Here is a 17,602-nt window from a genome sequence, read left to right on the forward strand (position 1 = left end):
TTTTTTAACATTGAACTATAATAACATCGTTTAATTAATATAATAATAATATTATGTCCCAATAAATTTTTTTCTCTGATGTAGATCAAACTGCATCATCTTCTACTTCGATTATCTGTAAATATATAAAATCTACATTTTAGTTGTTTTAGTTACAACTTAACGTAGAATTTATAGAAATAGAGTGGCATTTTGCTATAGCAAGTGTAGGGACTACAAAAAGTGTCCGAAGGAGGTGAGAGCGTATGGCAGAAAGTCTTGTTGCAGGAAATTTAAATGCTAATGGTAATAATTCAGCGAAAATGAACGAAGAGATCCAATATTTTTAACGCACAATTTATTGGTGTTGGATTAAAATTAATTTAGTATGTTTATCGGTGAATTGAAATATTGTTAATGGGAAACTAATAAAATTAAAGAATAGCGTTGCAACTATTGTGGATTTTAAAGTATTACAAATGTCTTTCACAAAAGATTGAAAAGTATCAAGGGAGATGCGTTTTCAGCGTAATTTCTTCACTTGCTCTACATTGCAAGCAGTGCACCCTAATTTTCTTAATTCTTGATGCTATGTCTTTTGACAAATTTTGTCAATTTATGTTTTTTGACACATTTCCAGAAACTTGTGCGAAACAAGATGCTCTGTCTATCTAATCTTCTCCAGACAACCTCCAAGTATGTGTGTCCCCTTCATTTTTATCCAAGTCCTGTGCGTCCCCTTCATTTCTATAAGCTTTACATAAAAACTCTAAATTGTTAGTATAAAAATATCTAGCAATTTAAATGCAATGGATTTTGTTGCAATATATTATTTTGTACATGCATGGTACAAATTTCCAGAAACTTATGCGAAAGAAGATGCTTCTCTGTGGAACCTTCTCCGGACAACTACCAAGTCTGCGACTCTACACAAAAAATCTATAAAAAAAATTTGCGACTTATCTTGTTAATTGAGTTAATAATTCAGTCTCCTATTTAGTGTAAAAACTCGTGACATTTCAAATTTGGATAACTTACCTTATTTGACACTTGGTAGGTTATGATTGATGATACTTCGCAGGTTATAATTCAATAGTATATAGGTATACATATATACAATAACGGACGACGATACCTGCCGAATAATTCCGAGAGTCGACCAACGAAACATGGGTTAGTTTCTTTTGGTTGAAGGTGTGCGTCTAACGCGTTACTTAGGTATGTCGGCAAAATTTGATTGGAGAAGAAGAAAAATCTTACCGTTTCCGATAGATCTATGAGACGATATTACGATATCTCTGTCATGCGTGGACCGATTTTATTGAATTTGGTCTTATTCGAAAGCTTACATTAGAAAAATGCCTTTAAATTTAGAAAATATTGCAGGCGTGATAAGATTTTAATGAAATAAGTTTTAGGTAAGGTTGGAATAGCCGGTTTACGAGTAAAAGATACGCCGCAGCGACAGTCGACATATACAGGGTGTCGAAACATGTACTTGGCTTCGAGACGCTTCCGCGTCTCTAGATTACCTAATATATATATTTCACAGAGTCGTATTTTGTTTCATTTCATATAATTGTAGAATTGTTAGCAATTGTAAGAATTTAATTGAATCCGATGTAACGAATTCCCCCGAGACAAATATTAATAAAAAAAATGCCACTCATATGATTATAAGAGTTTTGCACAGGCATGTTACGCTTTCAACGTAGGGTGCACGTAATATGTGCGACAACTACGCACATGAAGCTTAATATATGTATCGAGGTAGGCCCAATACTAGCGAATGCTATAACGTGTGCGATTATGCAATAAGCAAATAGGAAATAATCGACTACTTTTGCCAAAGCGTTAAGTTTCTATTTTTTGGGAACGCTGATATTATTGTGACGATAGGTTAATGTATGTACATTATTTCCCAGAAATGTTATAGACTTTGCCGTGTACTTAAATAGTCAAAGGTTAAGATGAAGCGCTTTATCGCCAACGGATATAAAACAAAATGAGTGATATTTTATGCAGTTTTTATTAAATTCAATTACACTCGATGTATTAATCGACGTCTTTATTCATAATACAAAATTGTAGTGTCTTCAGCTATCGTATTTGATTATACTGTTTCCCATAGGTCACCACGAAAGTGTCTATGCGATCAGATTAGAGCGTGTCGCTTGAAGTCTAAATATGTACAGGGTGTCAGAGTTGAACGCCCTAGGATTTCCGGTCTTCATCGTGCGCGCTTTGGTTTTCCGTTTTTTTTTCTCTAGTTTCAGTATGAGCACTTGCAATCTTCGCCCCTTGACAATGTTCCTCTTCTGCCCCCCCCCACTTCTCTCTCCCCCTCCCCCTCTCTCTCTCATGCTTTCTTCTTCCACACGAAACCTAATAGCCTTGCATCCTCTAGGACACTTCAGGACTATTTCCTGCGTGTCAGATAAACCGGATGGTAAACCGCGAATGTAAGATCCCATAGAATATTTTAGTGACACGAAAAACGAATAACACTAACGTGTATAAAATTATAGACACAATGAAATGATAATAATACATATATCGTGGAGTTTAGTTTGCAAATTTCTCTATTCAATTTGATGTCTAAAACATCAGGGTGAAATTTAATACCAAACCATAAATTCCTCTTTCCGTGTTCATCTTCTCTCCTTCTTCCTTATAATTTCGCCATACTGCCACTAGCATATATATAGTACTAGCACGTATATACCTAATAAAGATGATGGTGACAATGGAGATTGTAAAGCATAACAAAGTGTAATAGTTAATAGTGACAGCTTATAAGTAAAAAAACCTATGAAACAGTCGCCTTGATCTTTAAATGCTTTCTACATTACACGTTGAATGCTCAAAATGTTCAGATACATACTGGTGCAATAAGATATCTATTCTTCTGTTCAAGCACAGAATCGAATAAAGTCATAATATCTTTTCATCCAAAATTTTGGGAGCGTAGAAAAATCAGTTACTGCTTCAGCTATGCACTTTACAAATTATAACTGCTACTTTCCAAAGTTATCTACATCTTCATAATATCTTCCTTGCAATGTAATCAAAGTAGCAGTCACCGAATTCAAGAGTGCTTGTTACAACGCGAAGCGTTATGTGTATTGCAAAATTTGTTGAAGACACCGTTGAACAGATTTGTTGGTAAATATTAAATAAGAAGGATGTCAATTAACTCTTTCAAGGTGCGGTTCCTCGAGTATGCAACAATGTAGTACGTAACGCGTAAGGTACCAACGAAATATGCTACGGGCACACGCGTTTTGAACTTGGTGCATGTGCAGTGTGCACACAGAGACGAAAGGGTTCGTTCTGTGTGGTAAATATGTACGTATCTACATCGTGCTTGGGTAAGAACCCCGGGCTTCGTTTATGGGGAACGACAGTGGAAAGAGACAGCTGTGAGGCAGCTGGCAGCGCGTGCCACGAACCTATGGGGTCTCCTTCAAACGCGGGTGTCAGTGATATCCTATACTTTGTGACACGTAACTAACGGCAGGTTTTGAACAATACGATAAACATAGCTTGCTGATCGTCGAAGGATCGTCAAAGTGGCTAGTCAAATTATCTCTGTTGCGGTTACCTGCAAGGATCACTTGAGAGTACCACCTTCTACCTTTTCTTTATTGGCGGAGACATCCTCTATATCAATTTTAAACATCCAAAGTTGCCATTCGATGTAAATTTTCAACAACGGCAATAAAAGCGAACCCGGAAAAATATATAAAATTGACACGAAATAAAGAAACAAACGAAAATAAAACATAAAATATGAAATTCTGAAAATTGAGTTTCGGGTAGAATAGTAGCTATTTATAAATTTTTGTACACTACATATATTGAAAAGGAATGAATGCAGTACCTATGTGTAACAGGCCTGTATTAAGACTTTCAGTAATAGATAGCGGTGGGAAAAATTAAATTAGTGTTTGAAGAATTTTGAAAATTTAAAGCTGTTAATTTGAAATTGGAAATTGAATGAACCAATAGGTCGGAGGATATTGGGGACAAAGAGATTATGCAGTAATTAGTGAACATATATCACACTAAAGATACAAAAAATAACCGGAAGGATCATTTTAGTACTACTTCGACTAGTTTGCCTTCTTGTTAAATATTAGAAAAGTACAGAGATCTACGTATGTATAAATGAATCTCCTGTGAGCTTAATGATATTGAAAAGCTTAAGCTATTGGAGTTAATCATTTCAGTTTCTGCAAGAAACAAACAAAATCCACTTTAGAAACAAGTCATCGGCAATGAAAAACAGATTTAATAATAATCGAGATGACGAGATAAACAAGATACATAATGATTAGACGAATAAGAACAGATACCATCACTATAGGTATCTGAATAAGATAATAGCTGGAGCTACTGTTTAGTGATCATATGCAACATTTATACCTTCTTAAAACCGAAACAATCGTGGTAAAAATATATGTTTGCAAACAAATTGAAGAAGTTTTTAAAATTATTATAAAAATAGCCCAGGCTGAATAGATTTTTGTACCTTGTATTATCATTGACAAAATAAATAGCCGTGAAATGGAAAACCTGTAAAATCAGTGTATCGAAGTGATTTTTGCCATTGCAAATTATTTGTTTATTGAATTGAAATAATGAAACTTGTAAATCGTCGAAACAAGTGTAAGAAACTACTATTTTTTTTATTAAATATATGATGTTTTAAAAAAGTTACGTCTCTGTGAATTGGAATTAGACAAAGACTTCTCATGTCCATCAAACCAACAATTTCGTGAATCTAGATTATTCTAGATACACATTTAAACGAAGAGGCTCATATTGAAACAGCGTGTAATGCTAGTAATCTAAATGTTTCTGCAATATTAAGAGGTATGTACACCTATTCTCTGTTTTTCTTATTTAATTCGTCCATCTTATTCGTGGAAAGTGCGTGGAGGTATTGGTATTTTATGTGAGTTAGAACGGGACGTTGGGCTTCCTTGAAAGTTTTTCACCCGCTGCAAAGAAAAGAGATCAGCGAGTTCAAAGCCTTCGGGGGAGCGTTTCAGGCTAGTGAACATCTGCCGTCGTCTGCACCAATATAATTCGAACAGCTGATACCCTACCTACTCCTCGACGGGCCACCGCTTTGCCTCGTGGATCCTGTAGGAACGTTTCGGCCCGACGGTTGCCGAAATTGTGGCATTATAGTGAAGCATAGTATTATAGTCCGTCGCCCCTACTCGGTGCGTAAACTACCGTTGTACTTTTGTCGTAGAAGTACTAGAATTCTATCAATATCCAGAAAAAGAAGCAATAAAAGTTAACAGGCAATGCCCATTGTTTGCTCTGCTACCTACGGTCACACGGTCAGTCATTGTTCAGGGTGAGTTTACTACATACATACATCCTTAAAACCACCCAAGGGTAGCCAATTTTGTTGTAACGGGAATAAAAATTATATTTTGCATATTAACAACAAAAGAATTGAAGTATTCTGTGGCGTCGGCGAACAAACAGTTGCTCAAATTTTACGGCTGTCAATTACACGAAATGTTACTGCATTTTCGTATTGAAAGAAAACATTTGAACCCACATCTAATGACAACTCGAAATCCTTCCTAAGGACGAAATGACGAAAGATTTGTCAACACGTCAGCACTGGCCGATTTTGCCGTTTGCATTTCATTCGTGCCTCGTCCCGTTGTCGTTACGCTACGCTACTGGCACTACGCAGCGGCGGGGAGAGGGGGTACGGAATGGACCAATGAAAAGAGAAATCGCCGCGGAACCCGGTGAACTGGTGTGCGGTACGGTAACCGTAAACTCAGAGGCAGTTCGGTACTCGCACGTGGGTTTTCGTTCGTGTCGGATGTGTGCGCGCGCGGGGAATATCGTCAATCGTAAAGGACATCAACAGTTACTACGTACGTGTCGTCAATAGTGTCTCGCGCCAAATTCACAATTTATTGTTAGACGTGCAAAGTATTGGGAAAAGTTTTGTCGGTCGTTGAATGCAAGAAAAATCCTTTCGTAAATCGAGCAGCTGTTGTCCGTGTGCATTGTTATTTTACGACGTCGTTTTTACACGGCCGATTGATATTATTCCGCTGGTAAAGGAGCCACTGGAGTGAACTCCTTCATCGTGTTTTCCATTGGGATTAAAGACATCTATAGTGCCAGACATCGGGTACCAGTGCTCCAAAAACCGAGAGGTGCTTATCAAAAGGATTTTTTTATTTTGCACAAATATCTTTTCTATTCTTAATTGCTCAGTTACACCCAAAAACAGTTGATGCTACAGCGCTTTCGCAATGCACCATTTAGGGGGTCGTTAGAAACGCATTATGTTGCACAATAAAAAATTAATATTTCCATCGAAAATTGTCCAATTGATTTTATAGCTGTGTGTAGTTGGTTACAATTAATAATTCTTAATAATCGTTCGTTAGAAACGAACGTGGCGAATGGTTCAATCCTACGGATGTAGAACTGTGTAATATTTGCATTTGAAACCAAGCTAAAAGAAATATCCTACTTGAATAGATTATAATTCAGTTTTGGAAAAGTTAAATAACTATTCCAGTAAATAACCGGTGGCCAAATATTTCGTAGATAATGCCTTGCGCGTTCGTAAAACGATCTGCTTGTTCTCTCGGTCGCTTCTTGTTTCACCCCCATTGCAGCAGCGGCCTCCTCTCGCGACAAAGGGGTACACGGCGACGGGCACGTGTACCACGACGTTTATTAATAAACTTCTACGTCGGCTCGACGATTTCTCTTTAACAGAAGGCCTGGAAACGCGTGCAGGTGATTACAGCCGTCTGGCGTGAACGAACGAAGGCAACATTATTATTTCATTTTTTGTCTGCTTCTTGTATGAAATGTGGCAAAATATTTTTCAAGTAATTGCCATAAATGGTGTAAAGACGATTAGTAATTATGGATAAAATGATAAATTACGGCTAAGTGTTAGCGATTTAATCTATTCAATAATGAAGCAAAACATCATGTCATTATGGGGTTTCGGTCATTACATCTTTAAATTAATGAATAAATAACTAATAAATAAATAATAAATATTGGAGAACACACGCGCGTGCGCTACAAGATCAGCTTGCGAAGATTGCGAGTTTAAGAGGCGGGGGGATTGTCCTCATGTTAAAAAGTAGAGTGATAATAAAATTTGGGTGATGTTGACTATGAGTAACATGTACATTTTTCACGAATATACAATTGTCGTTAAGGACGCTCCGCAACTACATACGTAGGTACTCAATTCCGGATCAAGTACCTTTAACATTAAGGAACAGCTGAAGAGAAAGACATTAGAAATTTATACACTCAACTTGCAACGATATCGCATTATTCCAGCTTCAAAATCCTCCTCCTTCGCGGAAGTCTTTTCATTGATTGTTAAACAGAGTAAACTTGTATATTCCCCCATGTTTTTTGAAACTTGGGCCCTTGCGACTTTGGCCGAGAAGATATTTTAGTTGGGTTTTTCGAGCGCGTGGCAATCAGCCAATGTCGAAAGCGCGAGGCAGCTCCGTGATCAGAGCATGATGTGGGTATGTACTCTTTTGCTTTGTGAAACTATTGGAAACTATCTCCGTGCAAATAATTCAGTAGTGGAAGTTTAAAATTTTAATTGGCAATTCTCATCTCTTGCAATTACATTAAAGTAATCAACGATAAGTAAGGCTTCTTCATCAGCTTAATAATTACTTAGTAGCTTGTAACTTATTTTATTTTAATTTCTTCCTCAATTTTTGCATCCAGTACGTGGATACGTGGAAATTTTTCACCTCTATAATATTCCTTCGTTTGCATGAAATGTAAACTGTAATTCTTGACGCTCTACATCCAAACAATTTTATAGAATTCAACGGTGCAACTTATTAACGCATTACACTTATTTCTGTTGATTTATGGGACATCTGGCGTACAATTATCGTTGGCACCCACCACGGCCTCCACGTCCTCCGCGGCTGTTAATGGTGACATGTCTTACTACCTGAATGGTTTTAACCATTTTTCCTACCCCAGACCTAACGGCTTGTGCTTTTATGATATTCATTAAATAGAAATTCGACAAAACATATTTGTCTTAATACGCATAGCTACTAAATACATTGTTAATTCCTCCTTTTCTATCACTTCATACTTCATATAAATGAATCGATCTATAGAAATCACGAATTGTTGATGTTACTTTTAAAAGAATCGTTTTACTCGGCTCGGCGCGAGGATTCTTGTGCACTGAACCAAATGCACAAACGTTCTCGTTTTAAATAACTTTCTAATTTTGAATGTTGCTTGGATCGCTGATGCACAGCGTTGGTCGTGTGCTTTTAAAATCTGTCGTTGATTTACTGTTCACAGTACAAAGTTTAATGTATTTCTTACTTTTATTTCTGCTTTTAAATTGATATTCCGCTTTCTTTATCTTTTGGCAGGTTAGAAGTATGTGTCAGTGTTACTTACATATATGTTTTTCAATATAATTTGAATTGAGTACATACACTTCAATATATGTACGTATCAATATACACATGGTAGATATGTATATAGTATGTAGTGATTTCTTATTATTGATGCTCCAATATAAAAGACGGGATATTTAAGTAACAAAACAATTCAATAGTTTTTGCAGCTTTCACAAGGTTTATAGTGCATATGGTACATATAGTACCTGTGTGGAAATATCTTTGCTTCTTAAAATATAGTCTGTGTAAGTGCCTATAATATGTAGCGAGCATTCCAACGCTGTATATACGTAATTAATAGTTTAACCTAAATATTGGGAGGATCCGAATACTCAATAAAGGAAAAAGGGAAATTATGTAAATGGGTAGGCTGCCATACCCTTCGTGAAAATCGAACTCAGTTCTTCCGGTTGTAATCTTGGACGCTTGATCTACGGATATCAAAGCTTGTAGACTGCAGACTATAGGCAGAATGTGCGCGTTGAGCATTTAATTTCTTCGTTGAATTCCTGATGATTGAGCAACATTTTATGAGGCTCCTTTTAAATATTTTTTGACTTTGAAATTTTAAACATGTAAGGATAATTTTTTTATAAGAATCATTAATCATTGGCAATTAATAATGCGAGATTAGTTTGTACTCATGATATTATCCGAAAAACGATCATCTATCTACTCTCAATCCTACTCGCATTTCATTAAACACTGGTTCGATCATTTATTATACCTGTCAACCGTGGCTGCTTATTTCGTTCCCTATATGCAACTATGCTTTTTTCATACTTCTTTATTTGATTAACCAATTCACTGAACCTCTTCCCATCAACGGTACCCTGAATTGCTGCAACACCTACAGATCCTATCCCGTAGCTGTCGAAATGTTAGTTGGATTCGAAGGCATATTGTTTGCGGTAATCAGGGCACCAAAATGTTCGAATCGCAGGATCGGTAGTATCAATAATTCGTCTAATGCGGACGTTGCTTCCCCGGTAGCTGTCTTCATGCACGGCCGTGTGTCTAAGTGTAGTTACGTCTGAATCTAGGATGAGGGAACAAGGGAGAAAGGAAGAGCAGCGGCGATGGTGGAGGAGGAGCCCGATGGCAGTACAACAATATGATTATACGGCGTGCTGCACCGGTTTTCTGCAGCAGCTGCCGTCGTTTTGGGGGATCCGACAGAAACGGACGACGAAGAGCCGTTCTGCTGAAGTGGTGCACTGTCACGGATGGTGCTGGTGGTAGTAAGGCAGGTGGGGTGGGGGGTTGCAGGAGGGGGGCCACGAGAGGAACATAGGGCCCAGTTCGCTGGGACCGTGCCCGATGTGCACAATGTGCGTGTGAGAAAGGGGGGGGGGGTGAAAGAGTGTGGAAAGGAGGAAAGAGGAAAAAAGTGAAAGGGACCCTTCCGTTGGCATCTACCTCTATCCTTACCTGCAGCATTGCAGCAACTCGAAAGCCCCCAAACTACATGAAAAATGCCCTGCTACCTAGCCCCGGTCGAGCAAAACTGGCTCCCTTTTCAAGCCGTTAGCGAGCCTTGAATGGAGGTCAGGGTCCCTTCTCTTTGCCCTTTTCTTCTTCGAGTCTCCTTTCTGGGTCCTACTCTTTCTGTTACGCCAGTTGGGCCTGTCCTTCTTGTTGCCGCTGGCTCACCGGTTTTTCTTCAGCGTACAGAGAGCTTCGAGATTCCACGCAAAACGAGATTATGATCTGTTCCCTTTATAATATATGCACGCACGGAGAAGTCATTGATTTGGGGGAATCCAGAGGACAGAGCAGAGCAGGCACCACAGAGTAGCAGATTGGGAGGGGAAGACGGTTTATGTATGTTTATGCATTTTGCGAAGATTACGTGGGGGTGTTGCGATTCGTTGAGGGGTCGTGCGTTATCAGCATTTAATTCAAAACGTTCGTTGTTCGCTTTTACTTGTGCATGTCGTACTCCGTTTGATGATACCTTAGGTTCTTTCGAATCCTCTGAATCTGTATATGTACATAAATCCGTAGCATGTGTCGTGCCATTAAAAATATTTTTTCATTTTAAGATGTCTTATAACAAAAAAGTGTATGACTGTAAACAACTTTGTAAGATCTTATCGTGTTAGTTACAAAAACAAAACGTGTAAAATATGTTAATAGCTAAAAGTTTTTTTTTTTTTTTTTTTTTGCAAATGTTTTGTATCAATACCTACGCGACAATCAATGCCTTGCTCCAAACCACAACTTATGGAATTTTATTTCATGTGCCAAGAAAACAGTTTCGCCATTGTACTAGCTATGGTAGATTGGCTTTATGTTTATAAAAGACTAGGAATATTTTTCATGTATATGTATAAACTTCATCTGTCTCCTCAAGTACCTGTATACCAAGAAATATGAAATTCGAATTCTCTGAAATATGTTTCATAAGCAAGTTAATAATATTGCAAGAAGAATAGAAAAGAGGCTACCACGTTTCATACCTAAGATCTCGAAGCACGCAATACGTTATTTTGCTGCGGAAAATAACGCCATTCTACGTTTTCTCCTGACTGTCGGCGCAATTGAATAGTGGTGATTTCAATGCTTACCGTAGCACACGCGTTAACTTCTCTCCTGTGCTTCCATACAGTCCAAAATCCAATGACACCAAAGGAATTTAATGTAGGCCATTGTAGTCAAGATCCATACGGATAATATGTATATCAATTAATTGAGGCTATCGGCGCAATAGTAGCATAACCCTAAAACTTTTGTTTCGAGATAACGGTCAATGAAATTATTAACGTTTTAAAGTCGTTGCTTAAAATTTCTGCTTTTAGGTACGTAGGTATGATTTTTTACAGAATATAATTGCTAAGGTGAATATTATTAGTATATAAAATAATGACCAATGTTGCACTGGCCAGTATTTTGCGACGTAAATCAACAAAATGCTCAGTGCAAAAACACGTTTTTGTGCTTCCATTTTGGGTATGTTTTTGTAGGGTTGCCCAGGACACTATAGAATTAAAATTTTGCTGTATAAGAAGTGGTTTAGGGTGAAATATCAATTCACCCAAAATTGTGGATTACGCCACTATTGTGCTGATAGTCTCAATTGTAATCCGAACTTTTCTTCTGTTTTCAGGTAAACAGCTGACATAATTATCGGTGGCCTAAATGCTAGTAGGCCTGCGAGGTGATTAGCATTGAACAAAAGTACCACAGAAGGTGTCAAAATTGAGCAAGTAGCCCTTTCGTCCGGCGGTGATCTCGCCAAACTTTGGAGGATGTTGATGCCTGGAGCCGCTGGGCTCAGCGCGGTCGGCACCGTGGGTGCCGTTGGGGCGCCAGGGCCGGACGAACTAGTGTCGAGCCTCGGTGCACTGGCTGGCACGACTCCCCAACAGAAAGACACCACTTGGACGAAACTTTTCGTCGGTGGTTTACCATATCACACTACCGATAAAAGTTTGAGGGAGCATTTCAACGTGTACGGCGATATCGAGGAGGCAGTGGTTATCACCGACAGACAGACTGGAAAAAGCAGAGGCTATGGTTTTGTAAGTATTGCAAATATATAGAACGTTTTGCTCATTGGATTTTCTGTTCCCTTTTGGTTGACTAATGGTTGTTGTTGCTGTGATCATTGTTTTGAGTTTGTGAGTAGCTTGCATTTAGATTGGCTAGTTTATAGTTCTGAAGTGTGTTGTAAGTTGGATCCTCGTCAGTTATGTTTAGTATCAGGTATAAGTACTTTTCCTCGGGTATACATAAGTATTTGTGAAGAGTGACGTGATTTTATGTAAGAGTGGGTACTATGATGGAAAAGTGAGATAAGTACCTACCTACTTATATAGAGCGTTGAGTGCCATGTTCTTTTTTACATACATATTACATACATATTTGGTATTAAGTTAGCTGCCTTTTATGAATTTCTTTTATTTACATAATTCGCGTTATTTAATAGTATTCAGTATTTACCGTCTTTCCTATAGCATTTTCCAATTTCAAATATTCTACACCTTCAATAGTGAAATATTCATGCATATTTCTTGTAAAATATATTTTATTATTTTGAGATGTTCGCATAGACAAAATTTTAGCTCGCCGTTTACTGGTGCATTCTTTGAAACGAATGAGTTAAGTGTGGACGCAAAGATAACAGTATAATTTATTATGATAACACAACCAGTTTGTACACTCATATCCAAAAGGCATGTTTTGTCGGCTTTCCGTTAACGATAATGTCCTCCCTTCCGCAAAGGTGTCTCCACTACCTTCGGCTGCATTACTATCAGTCTTTTGTTTTATCACAAACGCTGTAGTCGGGCGAAGAATAACGCGGAAATGTAAGTCAACGACCATATTGTTCACTGGAACAAAATTCTGTTGATGTCTACCTACATATATACGATTATCACATCGAAGAGAAACAAATGGCGAATAGGTATCCTTACCAATTTTTCGTGTGCGTAACTTTGTAACTGCAGCCTGAATAGATTCTACGTCATAAATTATTCATCTATAGGTATTATGTTTATTAGCGAAAGTTCTAAGTGAAACTTTGATTAATGTATCAATACACTACGTTCTTATGTAAGTTCGTTGTAACCTGTTTCGTTAAAATTGTTTTTAGTAGAATAAATTCAATTTGAACCCTTTGTATCTACTCGAAGTAGGTACATATGTTTCGTAGGTACAGCGAAGTTTAAAGCAATGTTACGCGTTAATTTCATTCAACTGTATAGGTAAGAATGATAGAATTCGTAGTTTGTAGGATTACACCAAGTACCTACTAGTTTTGTGATTACCATACTATATTATTCTCCATTCGAAAATGTTGTGTGCTAATTAATAAGCGCAGAATCGATTAAAAGTATCTCCGATTGATCTGCGAGTGAATAAATTGGAGTGCAAGAGGTTAAATCTCATACAATTAAGATTCACTATTAGTTAGCTAGTTCACTGCTAGTTAAGTTCTCTGGCATGTAAGCGTTAAAAGTAGATGAAAGTAGACAGGCAGAATAGGTGGAATTATTGTGAAGAAGCTTGATAGACATAGTATGACAGTGAAGCCGTCAGGGAACGTTCTCAAGAGCGTTATCGAAAGTACGGATCCGGATGTTATGTGCGGGCTACATACGTACACGAGAGTTTGTGCCGCTAGTTAAAAATTAAAACGGGGATGAGTGCAAGATGCAGATGGAGCGGTAGGATTAGTGGAATAATCGATTGGATCTGCACGCAGGTGATCATGGGAGACAGACCGGCAGCGGAGAGGGCGTGCAAAGACCCCAACCCCATAATCGACGGACGCAAAGCAAACGTCAACCTGGCGATTCTTGGAGCTAAGCCCAGGGGTAATCTACAAGCGAGTAAGTTTGCTCAGCAATGTACGGTCATTGAGTATATACGGATTGCTCGACGCGTTTGGAGGTAGATTCAGCAAATAGATGGTATAGAGTTGAACTGTTATTGTTTGAGTGATTTTGCGCTTTGATTTGGACGGATCCTTGAATACCACTTTCTTTGATACGTAGATTTTTCCATGATGAACAGTAAGAAATGAAGCTTGTGAAATAGTTTCGAATTTTTGCTGGGTATCCAAACAGAAGGTGAAACGTGAAATTTGTTACTTCATAAAAGAAGGCTATCAATAATGTAGATTTGCTTCAGTACTAATAATACTAGTGGCACTATATACATACATAGCAGGATTTTAATACTACTTGTTCGTATAATTCATTTAATATTAATCGTAATCGATTAGTGAATACTTCGTTTTTAAAAAATATAGGTGGTATGTCTAGATGTTTGCGTCAAGACATTGAGAAATAGTTGGTATTTAGGTGGATCGTCATTTCTAATCTTTAAGTTGATTCTCGCGCGTCACTGTCGCGAGTTTTACGCCGTTGAAGTATAGCCAAATCGGCATATCTCGTTCGTCGCAGTAACAGACCATATTACTTCTCGAATAAGGTGGGGTAGTAAATCTTGTTCTTGATAGGTGCAGGGCCAACGTCCAACATCGACGCAATATTGCTGCAAGAGTAGTGTTATTGGGACGAGACCTTAACCTTTAGAGGGCTGGGCTGGCCACTATAGTGGCCACCTAAGAATTTGGATACTTTGCCGGCCATTTTGGTGGTACATATGCATACATTTTAAGTAAATAAAATTTACAATTTCAATGAAAAAATCCCGGCCATTTAAAGGTTAACTAGAAAATTCATTCAGGAACAATAATTAAAGGACATTGACCCTTGCTGCCAACGTAAAATATTTGCAAATCATAATTCTACAGGTTTCTAGGAAGCCCGAAAAGCATAAAAGTATAGTACATCCGTGATGACGGATCAGAATGTGCGATGGGTATATTGTAAAAAATGCAGGTAAAGAGGTAGGTACACCGGGTGACAAATTGGAAGTTGTTGACCTGAAATGATTTATTTATTTATTTATTTATTTATTTCACTTTTACGGGTAAAACCCATTTTGTAACAAAAAAAGAATACATCGAACATCGTAGAGACACGTTACTACTGAAAACACATCAGAGTATACAAACACGGCGATCAAAAAGAGCATATGGCTACCCAGATCTATTGTGGAAAACTACCGCTCTATAAACGCTTTTCTTAAAAGTAGAAGGTGATCCGTTGAAGAAATCAACATCCCTGCAGTGCAAATTAGCCAAGTTACATATCCTTGTTCATGGGGTCAGTGTTGCCAAATCTGGAGGTATAGTCCAAAGTTCTAAATAGCAAAGTTTGCCTGATGGCCCGTTCCGGAGCATTGAAATTGATTTGTCTGGTAACAGGGGGGGCTGCATACGAATCCATTAATGATCCTAAATAAGAAGGTTAAATCACTAACAGTACTCCTACACTCCAGCGTTTGGATACCCAGCTTTCACATAATAGGACCATAGTCATGTTCAAATCGCTGCAGGGGCTGACCCATCTTGAACGCCAGGAAGCGCAAGAAGTTGTGCTGAGCCCTCTCCAACTCCTGCCTATATTTGGCCGTGCTCGGGGACCAAATAACGGACCCGTTTTCCAGATGTGGCAACACTAAAGCCCTACACAAGTAGTGTAAGGTTTTGAAATTTGTGAAGTTCGAGCAAAATCTACGAATAAAGCCCAAAATCTTTTCGCCCTAGCTGAAACATGGCGAATATGCTCCACGAAAGTTAAGCCGGAATCTACAGTAATTCGTAGGTCACGGGTTGAATTCAGAATAACAAGCTCGGTGCTAGAAAGTGAGTAGGTGTAAGCAGATCATAATTTCGAAAGGAATGCATGAAATGCAACAATTCGGACGCAATTTTGTACATAGGTAAAAGTCGATAGTTTCGCTGCATGTAAAATAGTAACGTAAGAAAAATTGATTAACCATCATAGGAAGCGTTAAATTAATAGCGCAGATATTCACGAAAATGTGTCTAGAATTATTCCTCGTAGCCACGGTCTTGTACTTTAAGAAGGAGTCGGTCCTTGAGAATTCGGAGGAGAAAAGTGTCTTCTACTACGCTGATTAACACGTGGCATTTTAGTTTGCGATTCCGTAGAAAACAGGCGATTTTTATAATGAGAACTCCGTATTTTTTGTCGTTTTTGCACTACGTGGAAAAAAAATAAGGGGATAGTAACGTTTCCACTAGCCTGCACAATCGTCTGATGCGAATCCAATCGAAAACGTTTGGGGTTTCGTAATGCACAAGCTTCGAGGAAAACGTATATTCATGGTGAAGCAGTTACCTCGAGAAATTAGAGAAATATGGTCTTCATCTTCGGAGTATGCAAAAAAGTTAGTTGAAATCATGCCTAAACGGTGTCAAGCGATTATTATCGACAATAACGGAGACTGGAACATATACTAGGTAATTGCGTATTAGTTCATAAAGCGTACTTTTCGGCAATATAGACTTTTCTCTAAAATCTAATGATTCCTTTCGGAGACACTAGGAACCCGCTCTTGTGGAACAGACTGTACCTAGTGTAATTTACGTGTAAAATCAAACCTCGTAACGTGCTGAACGCGAATAAGAATTGTTATACACATTTCATTCTCTTCTTCTGCAGATTATGGTTTTTCAGTAAAATAATCATTAACGAAGTTGGTGAATGTAGGTAGGTATACATAGAAGTTCGAGCAAACCCGAAGACCTATAATTTAATAACTACCATCATTGTGTTAGGCGGGACTTATCTAGGTACGTACCTATTTTTGTAAAAAAGTTCCAATTCTTCGCCCCATCGTGCAACGTATTCTACATACAATATACCTACAAACATCGAAATCTAAATAAAACCAATGATGTCAGTGTGAATGGATTTATACTAAAATGTTGGGGACCTTATCCTTGAAATAAAACTATTGTTTCAATATTGAAAGGACTTCTCGGAACTGATATATATATATATATATGGGATAAGTTTGGAGTAATGGATAGGTATATTTATTGTTGATTGTGGTTTTCGAAATTTTATAAATAAAATTACGGAACAAGGATTTGTGGGCAAACTGCCATCATTTGCAGGCACACCTCGAAAATCTTTAACGATAGCACAGGCTAACAAGGGGACCCTACAGCTGTACCCCCGGGGATTTTAATGAAATTTTAGGGGATGAATCTGGAGCTCATCTGGATGACCTTCTGCAAAATATTTTATGCCAATAAGCATTGTTTATAAACAATCGATATGCGCCACTTAAAAGCAGTTCACTTTAAAGGTATTTGAAGAAAGTAAGTTGGGTGAGTGCGTATAGCGCTTACTTCCCAATCAAACGTCACGGATTCAAATCCTGTCATCCTAATTTATTTTTGCCGCCTTTCTTTTAACTCATAATAAGAAATTAAGGTGAATGTCCCAATGTCTGCTCATTTAAGGGGTTACATTTCAAGATGTTTAACTACTAGTAAATTGTAATTAAATATAATGCTTTAAATGTCCGTATTTCTGCTCACGAAAAATAGCGATATACGTATTTCTACTGACCATTTGTACCCATTTCTACTCACATAATATGTTGCCATTTCAGGTTAAAATAAGTTACACTTTTAATGGAGATGTCTTATAACGCCACAGTAAAGCATAAAATAATGATAAACAAATAATAAAATGCCTTAGAATAGAAATAGAAATTACAGCATATATTGAATTGTGCGGTAATGTTGC

General features: G+C 37.8%; 1 protein-coding gene and 1 long non-coding RNA gene across 4 annotated transcripts in view; one reads left to right on the top strand and one right to left on the bottom strand.

Annotated features, from left to right (window-relative positions):
- Positions 1-17,602, bottom strand: part of LOC143378570 (uncharacterized) — a 137,127-nt gene continuing 119,525 nt past the window's right edge. Inside the window, exon 3 of the long non-coding RNA XR_013088300.1 lies at positions 1-115. This is a non-coding gene — a long non-coding RNA (uncharacterized LOC143378570). The remainder of the gene's footprint in view (positions 116-17,602) is intronic.
- Positions 5,806-17,602, top strand: part of LOC143378518 (RNA-binding protein 38) — a 56,499-nt gene continuing 44,702 nt past the window's right edge. The window contains exons 1-3 of one of the 3 annotated variants that reach the window (XM_076830340.1): positions 5,806-6,182; positions 11,566-11,980; positions 13,669-13,795. In XM_076830340.1, coding sequence (XP_076686455.1) covers positions 11,708-11,980; positions 13,669-13,795 — 400 coding nt within the window. In that variant the 5' untranslated portion in view covers positions 5,806-6,182; positions 11,566-11,707. Of the gene's footprint in view, positions 6,183-7,513; positions 7,539-11,565; positions 11,981-13,668; positions 13,796-17,602 lie in introns of those variants that run through there. The other 2 variants (XM_076830342.1, XM_076830341.1) reach the window with 2 other exon arrangements.

This window comes from Andrena cerasifolii, chromosome 2, assembly GCF_050908995.1.
Source record: "Andrena cerasifolii isolate SP2316 chromosome 2, iyAndCera1_principal, whole genome shotgun sequence".
Lineage (NCBI taxonomy): Eukaryota > Metazoa > Arthropoda > Insecta > Hymenoptera > Andrenidae > Andrena > Andrena cerasifolii.